The sequence below is a fragment of the Ambystoma mexicanum genome, chromosome 3q (assembly GCF_040938575.1).
Source record: "Ambystoma mexicanum isolate Mex_15411 chromosome 3q, UKY_AmexF1_1, whole genome shotgun sequence".
NCBI classification, from domain to species: domain Eukaryota; kingdom Metazoa; phylum Chordata; class Amphibia; order Caudata; family Ambystomatidae; genus Ambystoma; species Ambystoma mexicanum.
In genome coordinates, this window is record NC_090926.1 from 408739946 (window position 1) to 408765971 (window position 26026).

Sequence of the window (26026 nt, forward strand, 5' to 3'; positions counted from 1 at the left end):
ACGGCATGATAACCTGTTCAGTGGTTTTTACCCACTTTGAGAGTCTGCAGCCATCCCTTTTTGCTCACTGTACTTTTCACAAAGGAGGAATGTACATTTGCATATCAGTCTTTGTCCCACCCACAAGGGCAGTCGAACACCGAAATGCCAGGCACACCTCCTTTCAACAAGAATACCAACATCAACCCCATACACGCGTTTCAGCCTTGTTGGGCCTCGTCAGTGAGGTGGAGACAGACTGATGTTTATGGAAATTTCTCCAGTTATGTTACATTATGTTATTTGGCATTTATATAGCGCTCTAGTCATCATGGGTATGACCGCAAAGCGCTGGTAGGCTGAACACCCTCGGGACCGAAGTCCAGGTCAGTTGAGAGAAGAAGGTGTTGCAGGGCGCTTGGGAGCACCAGTTATGTGTGCAGCTGATGTAATTGCCTGATGGTATCTGCATCCTATCATTAGGCGTGGTGGTACAGTTGAATGTGTGTAGTCTGGCGGGTGGACACGAAGACGGGGTTCTGGCTGTGTTGGGCCTGTAGGACACTTATGTGTGCAGCTAGGCAGGTTTGTCATGGGATATAGCTGCGTTTTATTAGACTGATGAGGTGTTTGTGTGTGTGTTAATGTTCATATGTGAGCAGCTAGGCTGAATTTGATCAAGGGGTATAGCTGCACTCTGAGTGATGGTGTAGATAAGAGAGTAAGCGTAGTGATATGGGAGGTGAGAGTTTGGGTCGAGTTATGTTTTACATCATAAGTAAGTAACTTACAGATCTCTCAGGCAGAATGTTCTAGTTGCGAGTCAAGCGGGTGAGAGCAATTCTAATTGTGCAGCGCTTGCACCCGAGTCATAGTGCTATCAGAGGGGGTACTTTCAAGATGTGAGATAAAGTAGCTAAATAGATGTGAATAAATCTTGCAAGAACAATTCCTAATCAAGTAAATAAATTACAGTATCATAGCATGCACCCTCTAGGTTTGAGTCAGTCGTAGCAAGACCGGTTCTAGGAGAACGGCACAGGCAGGCGATACAGACTAGTAGATTCAAAGTACTATCACAGTGGGCACTTTCTAGGTTTGGTTCAGTGCAATGCTAATAGCTCCTAACAATGTTCTAAGTGTGAGTCAATGTAATGCTAATAATGTCGAGCAATTTTCTGACCGTGACAAAGACTAGTAAATTCACAGTACTATCACAGATTTTGAGAATTCTTTACGGTGGGAGAGAGGCCCAGGTCCCACAATACACCACGTTTCACCATACAATAGACAAAGATGTAGGCCATACCTAGACATGAGTGTCCTGCAAAGTCGTGAAGGGGCCTAAGCTTTCACAATACACTACGTTTCACCATATAACAGATAAAGATGGAGGCTATACCTAGATATGAGAGTCTTATACAGTGTGAGAAAAGTCCAGGTTCCACAATAGGTGGGTCTCAACATATAAGTCAGAGACGGAGGTCACACCTATATTAGAGAGTCCTGCAGAGCGAGAGAAGCCCAAGTATCCCAATACATTACGTTTCACCTCACAATAGACAAAGGGGAGGCTGTACCTAGATTTGAGAGTCCATGTTTGCTTAACATTCACAATTCTATCTAAATGAGGGACCTGCTAACACCCACAACTCTATCCAAGTGTGGGATCTGCTAACATTAAAAATCCTGTCTAGATGTGACGCAGGCTAGTTTCCACAGTTCTATCGGAGTGTTGCATTTGCTAAGGTTCACTTTTCTATCTAGGTGTGGCATTTACTTAAGATTCATAATTCTATCCAAGTGTGGCATTTATTTAGCATTCACAGTTCCATCTAAGTCTGGCATTTACTTAGCATTCACAATCCTATCTGGATGCGGAATAGGCAAACCTTCACAATTCTATCCAGGTGTGATACTTGCTAACAACCACAATTCTATGTAGATGGAACGCAGGCTAATGTTCACAACTCTATGTTCTATGTTATGATGTATGGTAATGTAGAGTGGCGGGGCTTTCTGGAGTAGAGTGATTGCTCTACTACCCACCCGTGCCACACTTACTTTGGGGGTTGCTGCTGGTTGAGGGCTGGCCACTGGCCTCCTCGATGACACCTGAAGACAATGAAGACAAAATCTGGAGCCGCCTCTGTGGGAGCAGCCCTTTGCCTTGGGGCCCTTAGCCGCAGGGGCTGCTCGGGTAGAGGGCTTCCCTGGCAATGTCAGTTAAGACCAGGTGGAGGTACAAATCAGGGGAGGTGGGCAGTTGGGAGGTGGGATTGGGAAAAGGCCAGACACAAACAAAGGGCTACACCCCACAGACTGCACCCTCTAGATGCAGGCCAGCACACAAAAACAGGGTCAGAAGCCACAAAAACACTAGACAGCCCCACCAGATTGGCACACAGTGCTCACCAAAACTCCACTCCAATAGAGTAAATAAAACAAGCCAAAAACGGATCATTGGGCAACTACTCACTCATCAACCAGCCCCTAAAGCTTCTTCAAAAGTGGATTCCCTACCAGATTCTTCCACACTGCAGTCATACCTGCCTACATTTCAAAATGAAAACACGGAGATCCACGTCACCGGAAGGCCCCGCCCACATTTTCAAAAGGCCATGGCCACATATTTAGCCCACATATTTTCAAACACAAAGCGATCGTTTGTGGTGGCCAAGTCTACATGATTTTTGCAACATGAAATAGCTCCACTGTCCTAAGAGATACCTCAGCTGTTGTGGGCAGTCCCGCATCTGCAAAATCTGCGTATACCAAGTGCCAGCATTGCTGTATGATACAGCAAAGCTAGCACTCATGTGTGGAAAGCATAGTGAGCTAAAGTGTGGTTGATAACTCCTGGGGGCCATCCACCCAAGAACAGGTCAATGGGTCGTGCTTGTACCGATAGAGGATTTCTCAGACCTTGTTATGCAAATTTTGGGAACTTTGGGTTCTCACCCTAAGTTATCAGGGGAATCCAGATGTGACCCCTTGCTCACTGTGCTTAGAGACGCACAGCTCCACCTCATTGAGGAGGCCTGACTAGGCCGAAACAAGTGTCTGTGGTTGCTGTTGGTACTCTTACTCAGAGGACAATTGCCTAACATTTCGGTGCTGGATTACCTATGGGTGGGACAAAGACTGATATGTGTATGGAAATGTCTCCTCTGTGGAAAGCATAGTGAGCTGAAGCGTGGTTGAGATCCTCCTGGGGGCCATCCACCCAAGAACAGGTCAATGGACCGTGTTCGTCGTACCAGCAGAGGATTAACTAGACCCCTTTATGCACCTCCTGCTGCAAAATCGTCTGTGCCGAGGTACTGTGCTGGCTTGGGCATTTACTTACCTTCAAGTCTCTTGTGATTCCTGAGTAGTTTTGGGGTGTTTTTTGTGATTGGGAGGCCCCTCGCCCAGTTCACCCAGGCCCACTGCTGGAATCCTCCTATGGTGTCTTCTGTGAAGGCCCTGGACCCTCAACTAATGCTAAAGTAAAATACCCACCTGTTCTAACAGTCTTCCTTAGAAGAACCTATCCTGACACTACCTGTTGGACATACACCATAGTGACCCCCTTCTGCACTGAGAACTCATGCTCCAAGAATAAGGGACAGACTTTTAAAGGATTGGGCCTTTTGCCTGGAAACGAGAATACATACTTACTTGTAAAAGAGTTGGTTGGTAACTAACACTGAGGGTGAACAGTTACAAAAGTTACTAACATTAGAAATGTTTTGCCATTCAGAAAAGTAGATAAGGTTATTACTCACCTGTGATTTGGTTGTGCCTCTTCGACCAAAAGTAATCCTGTTGGCTTCACTTAACTATTTCTTTCAGAAAATTAGTGTGCAAGATTCCCAACTGGGTCTTGCTTCCCCAGACTTGCTGTTAGCGTGTCCAGCATAAATCTGAATTAGATTTTACCTACTTAAAATAACTTTGAGTCATTCATAAAGTTTAACACTGGGTTTTGCGTTCCCTGGTCTGTTTTAGACCGGCACAAAAAGAGTCTTAGGTTTACATCCGCCTTTAAGTTGTTTATAGCTCCTGTAAAAAGTGTATAGGTTTTACATACCTTGAGTAGAACTGTGTTATCCTAAAATAAGTTAGAGTTATTGCTTCCCTTAGTCTGAACAGAAAAGCAACTGTAATTAAATATTACACCCCAAGGTCCAACTCCCCTAGAATAACTTTGAATCAGAGTTATAGGTTTGTACTGTTCCTAGAATCTGTGTGTCACTAGATCAGAAAAGTATATTGTCCAGTTGATATTACCGTGCGATTCCTTGCTGAGCGTCACAGTACAACTGATGGGGTCTACTATCCTCGTATTACTGAAAGGAATCTAAAAGTAACTATTGGTTTTTACTACCCTAGAACTACAGTTAGGTGTTCCAAATTAGGTTATATGCTTTGGTCTGCGCACCTTCAAATATAGTGTGTTTTTATAATTGTGGTTATATAGAATGTGATGGTACCAATTTCCCCCAAGATGTATCTCGCTCTACATGTATTTAAATAAACCATTTATTTCTACAATACATGGTGTTTCAGTGATTCTTTGGACCATTTTTATTACAATTTGTAATGATTCTACAGCACTATCTCCATCCTAAGATAAGCCTGGCTGCTCTGTCTACGCTAACCTGAACTCAGGTTGTTTGGCCTTATACTAAGAGTGGAGCCTTGAACGGACTCAGTTGAATGGTTTTACTTAGCCCTTAGTGGGATGTCCGAAAAACTGTCCTAACAGAATAGAGCCCCAGAGTGTGGGAGCCAGGACGGAGAAGGATTGTCCCTATTCTGGTGGATTTGAAGGAAGGGAACCACAAGGAGGAGCGCGGAGCCCGATCTCACATGTCTATTGGGTTGGTGGTAGGTAAGTTTGTGTTGAAGGAATTCAGGGTCTGTCTTGTGGAGGGCACAGTGAGTGATGCACACGGCTTTAAAAGTGGCCGTGCAGAGGGTACCTGGCCATTTGTGGCAGAACTGGACTGATTTGCATATGGCTGGGCCCCTTTTGCAATGGCACAGAAAGGCTCAAAACGGTGTCGGAGATTGCCCAGAGCAATGTGAGTGGTTCAAATTAATTCAAAACCTTCCACCCATCACTTTTTGGTTTCAGTTTGCCTGCCTATGTAAGAGAGGGTATGCCCAGACGTGGGTCCCTTGCTCGGTCCGCCGTAGGGAACCAAGCTGCAACTCAGTGAGGTGGCCCAACAAGGACGAAACATGTCTGGGTTACTTGTGTATCCGTGCAGAGGGGACCTGGCCTAGCAGTTCGGGCAGGGCTGATCCCATTTGTGGCAGAACTGGACAGATTTGCATATGGCTGGACACCTTTTGCAATGGCACAGACGGGCTAAAAAACAGCAGTGTTGAAGGTTGCCCAGAGCAATGCCAGTGGTTCAGATTCATTCGAAACCTTCCATCTTTTTTGGTTTTAGTTTGGCCACCTCAATTCTACACATACAGACAGCACAACATTTCTTACTCACCAAGAGTCAATTATCATTAGTCAAAGGCTAGTGGCCCATGCCAGTTTTGCAACCTGATGGAAGTGTTGCATATTGAGGACCTGGGCACAACCCTGGTAGAAAAAGGTCTGCGGCTTAGCACTCAACTACAAACTGCAATTCCTTTACAGCGTTAGGCGGTCATGACCCGCACCCTAGATAGATTCAAAACCTATTGAATGACACATTTTTGATTAGACCAGTCACAGTAATCTTAGAAAATGAGCTGAAACACAGACAAATACATTATCTTCCACTGAACTCTGCACTCCCTGGAATTGTTAATGACTCACCAGGGCCTACCAAAGATGACATCACCATGCATCTTAATCAAAATGCCCAGGATGTTGCCTTCTAGCAATCTCTAGCTGAAATCCCTGATAAATGATTTCATAGAGGTCTCAATTTTAAATACTTCAAGGTTTCACATTCACTAAAAGACTGTTGACCATTTGCATCCAAAACATACTGATACACTTGACCCCCAACAGTCAAGTAATTCAACGCCATGTACATCAAGCATATTGGACTCTAGCTAATCCTAATCAACTGGGCCAGTGCCAGTCTGGACGGTGGCCGATACCAAATAAGGAGCCCATAGCCCATCCCTGCCACACCCGTGTCCTTGCAGTTCAGTAAAGCCAGAACGCATTTCTATATCCCAGCGGTACACAGTGGCTACAATAGTGGAGCTCCCCACTGGAGCAGGCACTGATCATGGACGAACTAGAATCTCCTGGTGTGTCATTAACCATTTGTTTAGGAATTTAAAAAAAAGATAAGTGGTAGCAAGTAGTAAACCTCTAGAAGACGTGTAAAGCATGAATTGTCATATGTGCTGCACACAATTGTATAGTTGCATCACATTTGGAGTACATGTGTTACATAATTGAGCGAGGCCACATCACAGAAAAAGGTGACAGCAGAGATAAGTGTGGTTGCAGGAACAGATTTATCCAGTAAATGGGCGCAGTGGAAGACGAATGACTTAGTTGCACAATTGGGTAAAGACTTAATGAGAGTTAGCAGCAAGAATGACGAACAGATAGAAAAAATGTAGAAACAAAAGTAAGAATGTAAGAAACAAAAATGAAAGCAATTTAAGCAAGTTCTAAAACGTAGGCACTCCGCGTGAATGGACTTTAATCTTGGGTCACGATGAGTAACTCTTTGTCAGACGAAAATCCTGAAACTGAGGACCTACTTCCAGCTCCTGCTTCATGAATTCCAACCGCTGATTTTATTGTTAACATTACTTGGTCACTCCCCCATCCCAATATCATGAAATACTATTGGCCTCCTAGCATTTTGAAATCTCAAGATGTGCTTGCCTGTGTATTACCATCAACTCACAAGCCCACCAATGGCATAGTACCTTTCTCAGGCCCCAGATGATTCCTGCGGACACGGGCACCCTCCTGTCCATGCCCTGGCTCCTGCAGCCATTGGTCGAAGGACTCCAAAATGCTCTTGGACTGACCATGCACAGAGTTGTTCATCACAAAGCGGCAGAGGAGCTGCTCCCCGCTGGGATGATCCCTGCTTGGAGAATCCCTGCTTGGAGGATCCCCGCTTGGAGGATCCCCGCTTGGAGGATCCGGCCCGGAGCTTGTCCAATTCCACCGTACTAGGCTTCTGCATAGCCTGAGCAGTCGGCGCCGATAGCGGAAGACCCCCAGAGCGGTACAGAGCAGGAGCAATGCCCTTGGGAGGGTGATCTGTTGGAGCCACATACAGACAGCAGGCCCAAGGTGACCCAGATGAAACGAGAGAAGCCAAAACGAATAAAACTTGATGTCTGGTCAAAACACTTCGCCCTCTTGGTACAGATTCTCTTCAGAGATGCCTCTTTGTCAAACTTCACTCGCTGGTGGCCCTCTAGCCATTTACATAACTTCACCCGATGCCTGCAATTCAAGGAAGAAATTAAAAACACGTCAGAAAGAGGTTCCTTGTGCTCAAAGACATTATTTCATAAAGACGTCCCTTGGCAAACGTTTACAGCTTAAACACAGTAAAACCACACAATAAAACCACTTAGACCCCAGACTGAGCACTGAACATTCAAAAGTCAGGGCTGGAAGAAAAGTTTCTGGATTATTGTTTTAATGACTGCACAAATCAATTGAATTCATAAGAACTTGCTCACCGTTAGAATAGTGGAAAGCATTGAAAAACTCACAGTGAATAGAATGACTGACCGACTGGAACAGAACACTACAACTATTGCAAGAAATGCAATTTTCTTTTGATTGGGAAGAGAGTACCAGAGTTCACGTTAAGGGTATTCGGTCTGAAAGATTTACAGTTAGGCAGGGACTCATCAAGGATGCCCATTAGAACTCTTGCTACAGGGCTCAAAATGTGCACTCGCCGGTGATAATTGACTTTGGCGAGTAAGCAATGGTGTGCTGTGTGTATGTTTAGAATGGAGCCGGCAAGTGGCTTGCAATTGTTACCCCAGCTTGCTACATAAGACCTATCTTGAGTGCCTACTTGCCCAGATTAAAACGGAATGTAACATGTGGTACTCGGAAATTGGTTATCGGATATAATAAGAATATTTTCAAAATACCAGGATACAAATGTAATCTTCCCAAAGCAGGAGTATTTGTGCAATGCAATTCGACCAGACTAGATAAATTACTTCGAGAGCTGCATCTCCAACGATGTGAATTACATGTTTAACCTCAGTAATGGTTGGCCGTCTGATCAACATTTCTGGGAGCCATTTAGTTCCTGGATATAGTCGAAAAGAGCCTGGTTAGCTTGCCACAAACTGCTACTTGTGATTCCTCCAGTGCAACTAGTGCTACGCAAATATAGCTGTGCGATATCAGCTCGGTGTGTTTAGCAATCCAGTGTTTATAATTGTTCTCTTTTATATCCACAGACACTCATTTCAATAGAAAAACTATCATCCCAAATATCTGTAATAAAGCAGACTTTTTATTGCGTATTACTGCTCTTGCTCGAGGGTCAGCTTCCAGGCACCCGAGTCATCCAGGAGGCAAGGAACACCTACCATCAACAAGAACTGTCCTATACAGCAAAGTAGTCCCGAGTGTAAGAAAACATTTGCATACAAACAAATAATCTTTTCAACGGTTTGATGCTAGCCGATATAAAAACAATATTGCAGGTTCACGATCTGTAAAGCGCTTTGGATTAAGGTGCTATATAAATAACACATCATTATCTTGTATGAGACCTCCAAAACGCAGCCTCGTCTTTCGAGCATTTGCTGAAAGGATGTTCCGGTGATCACCTTTGACATCATAATCCAGGAAAATCAATCCCTTGGATAGATTGTGATACATGTTTGAATGAATACCTAGTGTACGCGGTCATATGTCCCTGTGGACTACTGTATGTACATTAGACAGACATCCTGAAAAGACTAATGGAACACAAGGACATTCGCACAATCACCATTAAATGATGCAGCAACACGAAACTTCTAGTACTCGTTCTAGAAACTGTGAAACACTTGCCACAGCCTGAGTCACCCAATGGCCTGAACAAGTCCACTAAGTAGCAAATATTTCTATAATACATTACAATCTTCAGACTTGCATTAGAGAATGTGTTCAAATTGATGGTTTCACTTTTCATTACACTGCACGTAAATTGTAAGCAGTTCATGTTAATTTTCTCAACTCTTACCGTTAAAGTCGGATTTTTTTTTTACTGACAGCACAAAACCGTCCCCTCCTCCAACCGACTTGCGACGGTTAATGCCTTCATGTAATCGGAACCACCCAAAAAATGTCAACATGTGTTTAACTGGAGAGAGATTCTCTTCTTCCTAGGGTCGGAACACATTAAAAAGGTAAATGGGGGGGTGGGGGTAGACCATCATCGACAGGGATCATCGACAATAAACCACAGATAAAGTGGATATAGTTGGGTATGGTACACTGTACGGAAGTATGGGCAAAGGACCATATAGTGTGTGCGCCAAATCCACTAAATCTTTGGCTTGGGTAAAGCTGCGTCGCCCAAGTCAGAACGTAGGCACACCCATAGGCACCTGAAATGTGTACAGTTGAGCTAATGTATGACTAGCATGACGCGCTCTACCCACGTTATGAATACATCTAGATTAATAGTTGAATTCCTAATCAAAGGTTCAAATGCAGTTGATATTCGAATTGTAGAATGCCTATTAACAAAAGGATGTCAACTGACAAGTGTTTCAACATGCGTCGTTTTCAAAGCTGTCAAAATCACACAATTACAAGCAAAATAAACAGTTATTTGTATACCGTGGGATACAAGTAATAAAAGTAAATTGAAGAAAAGTTCCCAACAAAGGAATAATACATTACAATGAAACAATAGATCATTGGAAGGAAAAAAAAATTACATACCCCATAGTTTGTATAAATGATATTTGTTGCATTGGGGGTGGGAGGAAGAACAGAACAAGAAAAAGTACATAGGCTTGTAAATTCATGTAGCTTAATTATCAATAATTAGAAGACAAATTGGATTAGTGTGCAGTGAAGGCGCAATGCGATAGCCCTGCGGATGCAGTTTATGGCAAGCCAGTTATTCTAATCATTCACTGTTCAGAAGAGATAGGTCACATGGCAATTGAGTCAATATATATGAAATTGCATGGAGGACTAATAGCTCACCAGGCGTCTAAAATGAATTGAAAATGGTTTACTGTGAAATGTTCACCACAATGGATTCTCAGAGGGTGAAATACTCCCAACTTAATGAAGGTTCTGTAAGCCAATAGTAATGCTATTCTGTTATACACAGCTAACACTAATTATACGGAGGTACACATTGTGGTTCTAAGGGTTCCAAGCACTCACCATTGTACTTCAGTAGCGTCCCTTAGTGGTACAAGGATGTGAATGTCTTAGGATATGTCCTGGTGTGATCCAGAAAATAATTTAAATTCAAAGAGTAAAAACCTGCTGGCCAAAAACATAAACCTCATGCCAAAATGATAATGTTGTAAATCCGAACACCGTCTCATTAGGGTTTGATCCATGTGCGCACGTATATAAGTAACACGTGCCAATGAATTCGGAGCTTGATTACGAGTTGTAAAGGTACTGTGTGTGACGCTACGTTCCACATTCCTTGCTGTAACGTGTGTCACACACAGCGTGCGCATGTCTGGAGAAGCTGCATGTCTCTGCATGCACTGGTGACCGTGCAATATTTTTTGTCAACATTAGATGGTGAAAATAAGCAGCGTCTACGAACGGGAGAGTCGGCAAATGACCATCACTTCGTACATACCATGATTGCGCAAAATGCTAACAAAGATTGTTCATGTACTATGGAAATTAGAATATATGGTTGAGCTATAGAGGTAAAGGTTCATAGTCATTTTTTCGAAATGAAAAATTTGGATTTTTTTAATGACGTTTTTTAATCGAAATGGGGGTGTTCCCCCCCCCCCCAACCCCACTTTATTTTTTTTATTTTACCCATTTTCTTTTTATTCCCGGACCCCAAAATAAATATATAATTAAAAAAAAGGAATTCAACTTTTTTTTTTTACATTTATTTTTCGACAGTCGACATTTTTTTTTGTTTGTTTTTTTTTCTCGAAAAAATGACTGCACACCAGAGGTAAATTAACAAATTAACCTCCTTTAAAATTTGCATTTAAAATAATTCGTAGTTAGCCCCAAATTGGCATGTGGTTAAGAGTATAATTGGCTGCTCTACAAGGATTGTTAATATCCTTAAGGCAGTTAAATGTAGAAGATATGGGAGGGACATTTGAATACAAGTCTCCTAATTGGTTTAAAATGTATAGCTTAAGCAAATGAGGTTTTGCATGAAAATGCATTGTTACAGGCGCCATAATGTAGCCGCACTCAGTGGTTGTCACAAAGCGCAGTTCAGAGCACACTATACAGTTCAAATAGTTACTGTTACACACAATGGTTTGCAGTTGTTACTGTTATGATTACTTCCCTCACTAATAACCTTGTTAGAACAAACTAAAGACAATTGGTCAAGTAAGTACATAAGGTTACAATGTTCAAGTTGGCAGGTGGAATCATTACAGAGAATTGTGCCATATCGGCCTATTTGTGGAAAAATATATCAAGAAGAACCAATTGATAAGAAAACATACATCTCATGATCTGTATTTAAACCGAGCAGAGTGCATCGCAAAAGCTATGCACTTGGCTTCCATTTGCCTTAATTTTAGTTGGATGTTGCTAGCCCTTTTACCCTTCTTAGCTCTAATCAAAACGATAAAACATAGGTTATCTTTATTACTTGTTTGGTGTGTAGTTTGCCAATGTACTGCAAGCAGCAGTTTAGAGTCTTGACTGCTTAGGCTTGCCATATGCTCCCTGACACATAATTGTCTGATTGTAGAACCAACATAAATCTTACCACATACACATAGCACAGCATACACAACATATATGGTGCGGCAATTAATAAAGTCTGATCAAGAGTTTCTGACCAATGTGGTCTGTAAATTCAGTAGTGTCTGTGTGCGTACCTGCACATTGAGCAGTTGCCACATTTATGAAAACCGGTTGTTTGGTTGAGCCATGTGATACCTCTATCTGGTATGTCTTTGGCAGATTGGACAAATGACAGGCTTACTCTGGCCCCGATTGTTTGTTCTTTTGTCAAAAGAAATGCGGGCTTGTCTGCAATGAAAGGTCTGATATCCTTATCCAAAAGTAGGACATTCCTAGGTCTCTGAAGTTTATATAAACAATAAGAATCTCGGGAAAATGTAGTAATAACATCTATGGTTTGGGTCGCCTTAGTTGCTTTAATATATGGAAGTAAAGTGGTTGCTCTATCAACCGATTTTTATTTACACATACTAGTCTTAATATTTTCTCTGGTGCATCCCCTTTGGCTGAATCTATCAACCAGTAAATCACATTCCAAAAGAAAGTCATCTTTGCTGCAGTCACAACCCTGAAAAATCCCCCCCCCAAAGTATGTTGTGTATGGTAGATTTTCAATGGCAACTAGTTGAATGTAGAGTTGAGTTAGCATTGGTTGAATTGCGAAAAGTCTCAGTATTAATTTTACCATCGGCGATAAAGATATTAAAGGTCTAGAAAGTTCTTTGTTTATCATCACAATATCCTGTAAAGTTTATGCCAAACTAATTGTCATTGATGTATATCACAAATGTGTCGTACTCTTCCCGGGTAACAGACAAGATCATTAAAACATCATCAATATAGCATTTCCAAAGGACAATGTTATGAAATTGATTGCTATTTGTAATGGAAGTGTGCCATGAGCAAGTTTGCAAGCGATGGGGCATATTTGGCACCCATGGCTACTCCCTTGGTCTGGGTGTAGTACTTAACATTGAACAAGACATTGTTGCTCAGAGTGTATTTAAGAAATATCTTCAATATTTCTACATGTGTTATGTGAAGCCGATTTGTTACGAAATGTATAGTCCAGTGTAGTAATTGCAAGGTCATGTTTGATGCGAGTGTAGTGCCGTCATGTCTACAAAAAACAAGATTTTTTTTCCTGCAATTGAACCTTTGATAGAATTTCTAACACATGCGTAGTGTCTAAGATATGATGGCATCATTAATACATACTTCTTAAGGGCATTATCCAGATATTTAGAGATTCCCTCAGTTGCCCAGCCAATCGCACTCACAATGGGTCGTACTTCAGGAAGTTTGTCAAAAGGTTTATGGATTTTAGGCAAAAAGTAGATGGTGGGAATGGTTGGCTCAGTGATGCACAAGTACTTCTTTTCACCATCTGTCAGATAACCCAAGGTGGGACAGTTGCTAATCATTGCCAACAAATCCTTTACAATGTTCTTGGTGGGATTGGACTGGAGAGTTCTATGGCAATTTGGAGTTGATAGATGTTTAGTGGACATGTCGATATAATCTTGTGTATTTATAATTACAACATTGCCCCCTTTATCCGCTTCTCTCAGATGAGAATAGTATTGCCGTTGGCTAATCTGTCTTCCCTTTTTGAGATTGGAAAAACGCCCGTTTCTCTTAGAACCACTTTTGTCCATATATGCATGAATGTCTTGGGTCACTGCCTGATAGAAAGTCTCGATTACATTGTCTGCACCTAAATACAGTGTGAATTAAGATTTAAGTTTTAGTTCATCTAGCTTCAACATTCTCTAGTTGGGTATGGGTATTGGGATAAAAAGCAAATTGTGAAGTCATATTGAAAGTGTTTGCAGAAGACAAGAATCCCATTTGCCACGCCCCAGAGGGCTGGAGGTGGGAGTGGCTGGGCTGTGTCCTCAGGGTGCACTATCCACGTGATTGCTGTGCAGAAGCACGAGCATGAATTGCATGCTACTTGATGGTGCAGATATTGCACATCCAAAAATAGGAAAAAGTTGAAGTCCATGCATACACAGATATTAAGGAAGACCATCAAAGGCTAGATCCTGAACTATATATAACAGAACACAACGGCCGAGCTAACAGAATCATGGGTAGAGAGAACATTCCATTTAGCTGATGCTCGTGTCGTCTATATTTTTCCCCGAATTCTGGGTCTTACTGTTCTGCTTTTCCCATTATAAAACCAGGACGAGTTGAGGATTGGACAAGCACATCGGGATTTGAATTGGGCATGTTGGCATGTATTTGGATGTATCACGCTTTTCTGCATTTTCCAAGATATGCAATATTTTACACCTCTTTTAGGGTTGCGTCAGAGTTCTTGAAAAAATTGAGAACACACATTGAGCGAGGTTTGGTGTCTTTGATACATTCTGATGGGTGAGCTACTGAGTATACATATAGGTTGTATGCCACCTTCTCCCAAATCCATCATCCAATCACTGTTTAGTTTCTACCAGAGACTGTCCGAAGACTGCCCTTGAAACGAGTGGCCCAGGGTGAAGCAGTGAAATGACTGATTGAAAGTGTATGGTAAAATGACTGTTGAGAGCAAGGAGCAACAAGCGACTGCCGATTAGTGTAGAGCAGTGGTCTTCAAACTGTGGGGCTACCCCCCCCCCCCAACCCTCAGGGGGTAAAGGATGCCCGGGGGAGGGCAGGGACTGACATTCTTTAAAAAGGAATTAAGATGGCTGAATAGAAAATACAAGCAGTAGGCAATCAGCTTATATTTTAAAGACCCCGGGCACCCCCTGGATATCCTTTGGGCACCCTGGGGGTGGGCAAATACAATATTTTTTTTACTGGGGGGTTGGTCTCGGTATGAAAAGGTTTTAATACCACTCGTGTAGAGGGCAGATGGTGTAAATGGATGATTGTGAATGACTAACCATGAGCGGGTAATTGCATTTGGCTTATACAGCACACACCTAGGCGGTGAGCAACTGAGTGCTATACAATGTTTGGGGATTGGTGTCTAAAAAAGAAAGATGGAGCAAGTGGAAAATGGTGAGGGGTGTTGCGATTGAGTGGCTTCCTTAGTGGTGAGAGGTGGCTATCAGTGAAAGGCCACAAGTGAGCATCGTGGTGAGTGGTCGACGAGTGCTGTGATAAGTGGCAGAAGTCGTGTGTTGCAGGGACTGGTGGTGTGAGTCGCGAAGGTTGAGGGTGGTTCATGGCTTAAAAGGAGTCCATTTGTTTGTGCATGAGAGCATGTGGCTGGAGTGCCTGAACATTTCATGCTCAGTAGGGTATATGAGTGGGTTTAGGTTATTGATGAGCGTGAATACAAAATTACGATGGGTGCTGTCCTGGCATCATTCACCTGTCCAAGTTCACCCTCAAACCTCACCGACGTAGACCACACTCGGCTAAGAGGCCTATGAATATTTACTCCTGTAGCAGGCATTAGTCCTCACCTTTGTAATTCTCACTTAGCCATGCCCGGGTAAAAGAAAAAGGTTCTTAGAAGCTAGAGAAACCAGAGATGTACCTATAAAAATGTGATTGAATTATGTAGTAATGTTCTGATAATGTTCTGGTAATCTTCATTATTCACAGCCCTACTCTTCCTCGTCACAGTACTTTCCTAATAAGGAGACCCGCTTCCCATAAAGGACTCTTGTTTTTTTTCTTCATATAACTCCTCCCCACACCCAGTACTCCTGTTCATTATAAACAAGCCACAGCATGGGACTCTCCCCGCAGGGAGGGAGAGGAGGGTCGTCCAGTACTGTGACAAGGAAGAGTTAAGACTAGGAGTAGTGAAGATTACCGATAAGTAATCATAGCATTACCTCCTCCTCCCAGTATTTACCTCATGAGGAATACCAGAGCAGCAACATGGAGGTCCCAAAGAGACATGCAGAGACAGAAGTGCAGTAACACAAAGCACAATGTTAATGACCCCGAACTTACATTCCAACAGACAAAACTCCAACCCCAAAAGACCCATCAGTGGAGTGGGAGGCATTCAAACGATAGTGGTTGGTAAAGGTACTGGTATCCTGTGACCAGCCCAGGTAGCAGCCAGACAAATTTCCTGCAAGGAAAGACCTTGTGCATCAGCCCAGAAACAAGTCATAGCCCTGGCAGAACGATCCTGAACATGGCCGGGTACGGGCAAACCAGAAGCCACATAAGCCATTGAAATGACTGCATGTATCCACCGGCTAATGGAAACCATAGATGCCTTCCGCCCAGCACATCCAGCGCCAAAAGTAACCAAGGGGCTACACTGCCGAAACAGGGCAGTCTGAGCCAAGTACTCCAGAACTGATCGCTGCACATCAATGGAATAACAGGCCACCTCCTCCGGCATCTGCTGATCCTTAAAAAACACTAATTACCAGATCCTGCGATATGTGAAACCTCGACATGACCTTGGGCAAAAACTTAGGATCACATCTCAAAACAAGTCAGGAAGAACTCTCAAAAAGGGGGTCTGATGCAACAAAGCCCTGATTTCCCCCAACCTACGGGAAGACGTTATCGCAATGAGGAAAGCAGTCTTCAATGTGAGGTGCTTGAGATCAGTCTCAGACAGGGGCACAAAGGGTGGCCCTTGAAGGGCCCGACAAGACGATCACAGGGGGGTCAGGCCCTTATAGGCACACGACAGAAGACACCCCATAGAAACGTACCCACCAAGACCTCCCCTTCCAGGCAGCCATCAGAACCCCCCCCAAGAGCACTTTGATGGGGGCCCATTGGGAGCAAGGATTGGAGACAGCCATGCCTTCATGAGAACCCTCCTGGAAAACTGGAGAACTGCCGGCAACCCACACTGGAAGAGGTTTGGTGGAGGAGGGGTTCCAGACTGACCACACCAAGCCTGAAAATGATTCCAATGTCTCCCATAGGCTTTCAGAAATGAAGGCCTCGGAGCCTTAAGGATAGAGTCCCCCAAATCACCCGAGAAATCCTGGGACACTTACCGGGACCGTGCAATCGGCAAACAGCCCATTCAATCTGCCTGACCTTTAACTTCAAACCTGCCTGCAGCGGACAAGGGCATAGCGGAATCAACCAAGGAGCCTGGGACTGAAGTTCCAGAAGGAAGGGAACCCAACTGCGCAGAGGCCAATAAAGAAGCAACCAACAGCACTGTCGCCCCGCTGTCCCTGATGTGCTGAACCACCCGGGGAAGATGGGAAGTGGAGGAAAAGCATATAAGAGACCCCAAGGCCATGCAATATTCTGGGCATCCACACCCCATGCTCCCCCTGGTCGGAAAACGGGAGCAGAAGAGATGGACTACCTGAGAAACAAAGAGATCCAGCACTGGGTGCCCAAATCTGTTGCAGATCTCAGCAAACACCTGGTCCGACAGAACTAATTCCACTGAGGAGGGGAAAGGACGGCTGAGTCGGTCCGGCCTGTCCACCCCTCTGACATGAGTGGCCCTGAGGGATAGCAGGTGTTTCTCCCCCAAGACCCCAACCTGAGCAGCCAGAGCATTCAAATAGCGGCCGGACCCACCCTGGCGCTTGACATAGGCCAAAGCCGTGGTATTGTCCGCCCAATCACCACAGCTTGAACCCCAGGTCTTAAAACCAACAGGGTCCGGAGAATGGCACACAACTCCTTCCAGTTGGAGGACCGATGAAGATCCCGTGGCATCTCATCCCTGCCCGCTGGCATCTGTAGTAAGAATGGTCTTTATGGGCTGAACCAGGGCCACCCCAGCTCAGAGATTTAGAACCTGCAACCACCAGGTAAGACACCAGGGGACACAAATGAAGACAAGCACATGGGACTAGAAACACGCAAGAGGCCATGTACCCCTGCAGCATGAGCAGCAAGCGAGCCGAGACCGTCTGCTGCCGGAGCACCCTGCCCAGGACTGACAGTAGGCACTGGACCCTCTTCGGAGACAGGAACACCTGCCCAACCTGGTACAGATCTAAGCCGCGATGAACACCAGATCCTGGGAGGGCTCCAGGTGGGACTTCTGCCAGTTTAACAGAAACCCCCAGTCTCGCAACACCCGGCAAACCAACTGGAGCTGTGTCAGGACCGTCCACCGGAGGTACGCCTTGATTAACCAATCATCCAGGTAGGGAAAAATCTGAATGCCCCACAGTTGGAAGTGTGCTACCAGGGGAGCCACCAGCTTGGTGAATACCGTGGGGGTAGATCGCAACCCAAATGGGAAGACTCTGAACTGAAAATTCTGAGTGCTCACAGCAAACTTAATTTGGCAAAGCAGGAGATAAACATGGTAATAGGCATGATGGAGATCCAAGGATCCCATCCAGTCCCTTCAGTGCAACATCGGATGAATGTTCTGCAAAGTCCATTTTTAACTGCTCCTTCCGGACAAAACAGTCAGAGCCTTGACATCCAGGATGAGACGAAACGTACCGCAGGTTTGGGCACCAGAGACACCATTAATTAAATCCCAGACCCTTTGTGAAGAGTAACAAATAACAGCCTCCTGGAGCAACAAATCTGACAGAGCCAATGCCATCGCCAATTTCTTTCCCATAGAGCGTGGAACAGCAGTTAGTACCAAACAAGCCTGGACAGGGGTCGACAGAAATTCCACACGATAACCCTCTCAGACAGTGACCAGAGCCCAAGAATCTGAGCACCACTGAACCCATATTCACTGGAGACAACCGCCCACCGGCTCGACCACACCATCAGGACTTCTGAATCGGGCGTAGCCAAGAAGAACGACGACCACCACGGCCTTCCGAAAAGACCGCAAGAAGGAACCAGAAAAAGACTGGCAGGCATTGACCAACGATGTTTTTTTGTCTCAGTTTACCTGCATGTTTATCGACCTTAAACACCTCATGTACCTTATCCCGAAGGGAGTCACCAAAGAGTTTGGAACCTTTAAAGCGAGGCGTAAGGGCATGCACCTTTTGAGAGCCTTCCGTCTTCCAGTCACACAAATGAACATGTCTCAGGGCTGACACGCCAGTACCCATGGCCATGGCTGATCCACGGATCCCATCATGCATATCTGCCAGTAGAGGTGCACAATCAAAAACCCCTTCCACTGCACGTCTAATTTCTTAAATCCACTCACTGTGTACGCAGTGTAGGAACCGAAGACATTTGCCCTGAGGGCCAGATGAGCACCTACATAAAACTTCAGACTGGAGTTCACCCTCCGGTCCACCGGGTCTCACTGCTGCCTCCTCGGCTGACATGGAGCAGCGACCAACTATACCGAGGAGAATATCATCCACCTCGACCGTGTCCTAAAGCAACCTCACTCCCCTTAAGAGGTTACAGTTTAGCCATAAATCGGGGCATGACAATCCTTTTCCAACTCATGTATTTTTATGTGTGCTTTTCACTTGTGTTCTTCGATTATGGAGTTTTAGATACATCCATAGGCATCTTTTCATGTGCGTTACACAGCACCCTCAGTGCAGTGACACAGGGATATCTTTTAGATTTCCCAAAGGTTTAAATACCTTTACTGGGATAAACTAAACTACTGCTTCCCAGAGAATGTAAAGTGAAATTGACTTTACTAGTCTTTCCAAATTCCTAGACCCAGCACACACCATCTTACAATGGAGTGCTGGAGGGGTTACATAGCATAACCTGGGTCTAAATACTCATGTAGCAGTCAAATGCTACCCTTTCCTAGAGAAAAGGCTGGTGGCAGTGGTTTTAGAACAAACTACCACGATTTTTCCCTACCGCGAACACCGGTAGCTAAAAATCACAGGGTTCAAGATGGAGCCTTAAGCCCCCTTTGCTTAAACGGGTCCTGGGCGGCTTTTTTCGCCATTTCTTTTTGGACAGGTCCTTCTAGTGTTTGTCTTTACGGTGCCAAACCAGGTTTGGTCCCATTGTTCGTATGCCTCTGGCGTCTGGGGTGGGCAGGAAGTGAGGGAGGTGCCCGAAACTCCCTGTGCTTATTCTCCTAGGAGACCCAAATGCACTATGGCGCGATTGGCTGGCTGACTGTCCGGCAAGGAAGGCCACCCTGCTGGGTGAGTGACAGTTAGGCTGGAATGAAAGAGAGAACGGTTTAAAAGGTGAGTCTCTTGGACTGGAAAGCAGAGTCGACCACTGGAACGAAAGAACCCAAGACGAGCTGGAAGAGGACGGCTGCTGCAACTCCTGGACCATTGGTTTACCCAGTGAAGCCCTGCTGCAGGTCCGAATTGCCAGGTTCATCTCGACAGAGAAGCCCCTTCAAGGAGTTGGTTGGACCACCTGGATACCATACTCGAAGCTGGTTAGGATTAACGGTGGGGAGGGGGGTGGGTGGTGACACCAGCTTGTGTGCTTGAAGAACAGCTACTCGAACTGAAGTGACTCCATTTTGTTTGCTTTTTTGACGATCCCGTGCAGTGTAGGAGTCCCCCGATGTCCTCCCTCTTGTCCCCACAACTGAGGCTCAGGAACAGCGAGATCTGCAGGAACCAACGACTTCAGCTGCATTTGTTTCTTCATACTAAAGGTACTGTGCCAGACCGATTGAGAACGCCACTCTCGCTGTGAAAGTTTGTGAAACGTTCCCAACTCGCAGGCCTAATCAGCTTGTGACCCAACAAATGATTCTTTTTCGCCTAAACCACTTCTGAGAACTTTTGCAAAGACTTCTCCGTTTGATACCAGAACTGCTCTTTCCTATCCAGAACACTAGCCCATTGACTTTGGCCTGGCCTATTGACTTGAATTGAACTCTTCTGGTGAACTGAAACTATTTGCACTAACAAGTATATGATCTATTCTACTTACCTTATCCTTTTTGCTCCCTTCTAAGTAACTGAACTGCCATTTGGCTCCTATTTCAGTGGAGCTCAAACTGTTCGTTTTGTATTGAAGTATATTGGTATATAATATTAACTTGTCTTCTAGTGTGTAGAGGAGGTGTCAAGCTCGATTCACACTCCAACCGGCCATTTTGAAGTACCAGGAACGTTTACGCTGAAATATGTGATGCATGTTGGGCTCTGTCCAGTACCTATCAGGATAACAGCACCTGTTGAAGTACCGATACCTAAGAAAACCTGGACAGTAATATCGACAAATGAGACAGAACAACAGCTGTCAGAATGCAATACCTTAAGAAGCTCAAAAGATACTGAAGAAAGACGAAAGGTGATGTCATAAGAACCTAGACTGACTGACATATAGAAGATATGCGACCTGAGAATGATGACAAACGAGACGAAATACCATGGATAAGCGACACCCTGAGCCTAAAGTGAAACAATTTATGTCAAGATGTCCGAAAATTATGCCACATGCACGATGAAGATCTTCAGTTAGTTTAAACTTGTACATAGGCAAAGTAACCGCAAGAAGCACAGAAATCGTGAGGCTTGCTTATGCTTAGTAAGATCGATTGCGGCAAGCGCCACCTATACACATCTACCTCAAGAAAGTACTTTTAAAAGTATACTTCCAGTACGCACAAGAGCAGAATCAACCAAAGGTTACTAAAGGTCTAAAGAGGAGAGCTTCACAGCAAACAAATCGAGAATTAAAGACGGAGACAAGGATAACCATGCCAAGAAGTCAAGGTCGTATCATCTGAAATAGACCAACAGTGGATACAATTAAGAGAAAGAAGAGTATCCTGTTCAGAAAGGTCAAGATAAACCACAGATGACAGACTGGCAGAAATAAATCAAATACACGAAATTGCATGAAAGAAAAGACGATTCCACAGTGTCGGAATCACGTGGCCAGACGAGCAGGAAGGGATTAAACACCTACGCATGGACCTTTGCCATGCACAGACGCCTTAACTTTCCTAGACCAAGAAGCAGACTCGAGGCCAAACACAAAGAAATAATTGACACATGACCACTGAAGTGATGACTGATTGTAGCAATAATTGGAGGGAAGCTGGGGTGCGGACGAACTCCCTGCACCTGACCGGCTATTCTGCACGCTGCTAAGCAAGAGGAAAAGTAGGAATGGGGTTGAAGCCAACCCAATCATAGCGGACCATGTAATCTAGGGTCCTATAGTTAGTAGAACCAATGAGATGTCGTACTTTTAAATGACGTTTACAGTAGCCATTTTGAAGGAAGGGCTTAGATGCCCCACCAAACACTGTTTATCCAATTCCCTCTTCCCGTTACCATATACAGATGTAGTACCTATATTAAAGTTATCTTCAGATAACCAATCGAGTTGCATGCGAAGTTTTAAGAGTTACACATCAGTGATGACGAGTTTTTGGTATAAATGTTCAGTAATGTTCAGTGGAGTTGAGGCGAGAAGGAAGATAGAGCGATTGTGGATATTCATTAAACTGTATTTTGTACTTGTCATTAAACGGACTCCCTTTGCCAAACTATTGAGTTGTCATTATTGATTTGGTGCAAGAGTATGAATCTGCATCCCCATCCATCTCAAGGGTGCTGCTACTCATCTTAAAGTTCTGTTCGGAAACCCCCAGTCCTATGGGCCAGCTGGGGTCCATCGAGTACAAGTGAATTGTTTTCTAAATAATTGTGTAATAAATTAATTTTACCAAGAAACCTTGAGTATAAGTGTTTACTTGAACCACTGTGATTGAAGTCCTCTGTGTAACTACTTGTACTGCTCACATTCACTCTTGAGATAAGCCTGGCTGCTGAGCTCGCTACCAAAAACTGTGTGGCATAGACTTATACCAAAGGTTAGTTTGGCTTACACCTGTAGTTCCAATTGTGTGTGGTGGTCCCAGAGGGTACTGCATGCAATTCTGCCTAACAAGCTTCAGGAGGAGGACGACAATCGCCGGCGATTAGGCCCATAATTGGATTGAAGGAACAATTTCTTAAAGTCTTTTCTCGTCAAGGAAAAATGCCTGGACTACTTAGTCTTCCTAGAATGACGACTGGAATGGTTAGAGGAAGATGAAGACAGGGACACCACAAGGTGCCTCAGCTTTCTGGCATGCTTCCCCATAGTACAGCCACAAAGTACACAGCCAGGGACACACTGAAACCAGCGGTCCATCTTGAAATACACCTGCAGGAGGGGGGCTTGGGGGCAGAGGACCTGCACCAATAAGTGAGACCAACCAATGAATTCCCCTGGCAACTGCCAGCCCTGTGCAGGCTGAGGCGGCCCCAACCACACCCCCGGGAGTCTACGTGCACAAGCAGAACAGAATTTGTGGAAAGATCGCAGACTGTTACCAAACAAGCTCCATGGTAACTGCAGCTAGCCCCTACTGTACCCCCTCCCCCCCGGTCCCAATAGACCCGGGGCAGTGACGCGGTCGTTGCCGGGCTTCAATGCCCTGCAAGGTTCCCTCTCAACTGGCACCCAAGCTCCACAGGGAAGCCGGGAGCATGCACCCCCCACAGGTCATCGAAGCCCCGCAAACAGTACCTCCAGGGGCCCAGTACACGGAGCTCCCTGGTTCCTCACACCCAGAAGAGAGGAAAGGACCCTGCTGGAGGCAGGACAAATTTAACTGGAGCACTGGGTGCGGGGAGGAGTTATATGAAGAAAATATATGAGACAGGCCTGTTTCGGAGGCGGGACCTCCCAATTAGGCAAGTACTGTGACGAAGAAGAGTGGGAGGTAATGTGTTTGCTAGAACAGTAGGGCATTGTAATGTGTGGGTGGAATGCTGGTTTGAGTGAGCGTTCGGTGAGTGGCAGTTGGATAGAAGCTGGCTTCGTGTGTGGATGGACACAAACATGTACAACTGAGCAGGAATAAAATACCTGCTAACTTACCTGTGATCACCAGCATAGTCTATCACAGAAAAACCCTTAGTCATTTCATATTATTATGGCCATGCCTCCAAGGTGAAACATTCGGGGTGTCACTTTTAAAAGATTAAAACAGTAGATATACATTTACGTTTTGAGATCCTAGATGGACCGATAACCGAGAAAGAATTTGTGGAAAAGTCCTTTTATTCGATTTTAGTGTGAACACTAACTTTTTCACTTCGGAATTCATTTTGATCACCAAAAATGCATACTTGCCAACCTTACAGATTTAGGCAGTAGGCTACTGCTTTTGAAGCAGCCCTACCGCCTATAGATTTCAGTGACAGATGCTACTGCTTTTTACAGTGGGAAGTAATTTATTTGATTCTAAGGCAGACTACTTAAGACCAGCCCATGACAAAGCATGCAATGTATTAATTTGTCTGTACAGTGGGCTAGTAGGTGATTACTTTGATTGGGCTCAGGCCAATCCACTGACCGGTCAGCTACTTGCCTCTCTCCTGCACTCTTGCCAGTACAACCTGTAGGTGAACCAGCAGTGAAAGCAAGTGGCAGAGTGTAATACCATCACACAGCATCTGTCGATAATTTGGTGTTCGCATTCAGAATTATACATTTTTAACATCTTTCCATGTTGTGTTGTTTGTATGTTTTGTATTTTCCTGTGACGTCATTGTTATGGGAATTATTTTTCATACTTGAAAAATCCTACATCTCTTTGGTCACAGAATGTTGGCAAGTATGAAAATACACCGGGAATGGTCCCACTTGCATTGATGGAATTAATAATTGCATTTCGTAGGTGAGAAAAATGGCTGGCTCTGTCGTTTTGCCCCAGCTCTGGTCTAACCACAGAGTTTCAATAAAGAACTAGAGGCGGAGGATCAACACTCCACCGGGAATTGTGTCCGCCCTAGACGTCATGCTGACGCTGGTGAGGAAAACACACCACTTTCCATTGCAGCCTATGGCTTTTTCCACCAACATTGCGTCCAGGGCTGTCCAATGAATGAAAGGCGGCTGCCTCGCTTTTTGCTCCTATGAAGCATGGAATTTGTGCCCTCTACTTCCATGTTATGCCTCTTTGGGTCCACTGATACTAAAAGTGAAGTTTAACCAATACGTGAGCCGATGAACCGCGCCATGTTGAGCCCATGAACCCCGCCTTGAGCGAATCTTAACTTTTCACTTCTTTGCATTCTGCGACTTGTTGTGGTCACGGCATCGCTCTCAACTCGCACGCTTTTGGCGGGTGTCGCCCGCCTTGTAAATAACTGAAAGCCCCCTGCACGCCCGTTCACTTCAATGGGCTCGGTCTCTCGCCGGCCAAAAACAAAATCGGGCGTTTCCCCCCGCCTTTGGGACAACAATGGTTGAGAGCTATGCACAGGTATAAGATCGAAAATAAAAAAATCAAGAAATTATACATGAAAAGCGACATCTGGCTCAAGGTCAGTGGGGTTGCACACAAAACGAACTACTTCGCAGCCTGAGGATCACATACTGAGGTTTGAAAAATGATCTCTCCGATAATGCAGTCGGTTAACACGCCGACTACAACCTGATGAGCGCACACGCTTTCAGTTAATGCCGATTGTAAATGATAAACTCTTACTTATTTGAAGAAGCTCATTCTCTCGGCTGCCTGCAACATATCCAAATCAGTTGTTGCGAAGGTCTTCCCACGCTTCAACATTCAAAGAGATTTGCCTCGTCCCCATTGGCTGCCAGTGAATCAGAACGAAGGAGTAGAAAGAGGAGCCGCTCCAAAGGGAAACAGGCAGCCATATTTGAAGGGTACACGTCTGACAGATTGCATGGGACGGAAATTCTGTTTATTTTTTTCTCTCGATAGTTTGCGATTATTTAGGCATATGGATTATCAATCTATTAGCCGCTCTGCTTTGTGTTTTTGTGTTTGCCAGAGACTACAAATAAACAAAGAAGCAGGGACCCTGATGAGTCTAAAAAAAATGGAAGGGAAAGAGGGGTGGTGGTGATTTGGTCATGAAATTGGGGGTGTGACCTACAGCCCTTTGGAGTGGGGTTAAGGAATGCATAGCTCTCAACCATTTGTGTTGCAAAGGCGGGTGAAATCACCGATTTTGTTTTTGGCGGGTGAGACGCCCATTGGAATGAATGGGCGTGCAGGAGGCTTGGCGGGTGAGTCAGTCCTTTACAAGGCGGGTGACACCCACCAAAAGCATGTGAGTTGAGAGCTATGGGAATGCCACTGCCACACCTGATTTGGGAAGCGTTTCTAAGTGTAAATGCTGGGGTGATAACTAATGAGAGGTGCATTAAAGCCCACATAAAAATGCAATTCGCAACCTAAAAAAAGTTTAAAACGTTCTCATATTCTATGTCAAGACCGCAGGCTCGGACTATGCTTCTCTTCCATATTTACTGTGCAGCAGCAAAGCATAACCATAAAAAACGAACCACAAAAACTCAATAAAGACTACAATAACCATGGTTTTAGAGTCTTTGTAG

At 44.6% G+C, this 26026-nt stretch overlaps 1 protein-coding gene across 2 annotated transcripts in view; it reads right to left on the minus strand.

Moving 5' to 3' along the window:
• LOC138582645 (catechol O-methyltransferase-like) overlaps positions 1-25282 on the minus strand; it is a 60267-nt gene extending 34985 nt beyond the window's left edge. The window contains exons 1-3 of one of the 2 annotated variants that reach the window (XM_069654110.1): positions 25149-25235; positions 9162-9303; positions 6871-7402 (exon numbers count right to left, since the gene is read on the minus strand). In XM_069654110.1, coding sequence (XP_069510211.1) covers positions 6871-7228 — 358 coding nt within the window. In that variant the 5' untranslated portion in view covers positions 7229-7402; positions 9162-9303; positions 25149-25235. Of the gene's footprint in view, positions 1-6870; positions 7403-9161; positions 9304-25148 lie in introns of both variants that reach the window. The other variant, XM_069654109.1, reaches the window with a different exon arrangement.
• Positions 25283-26026: the final 744 nt, after the last annotated feature.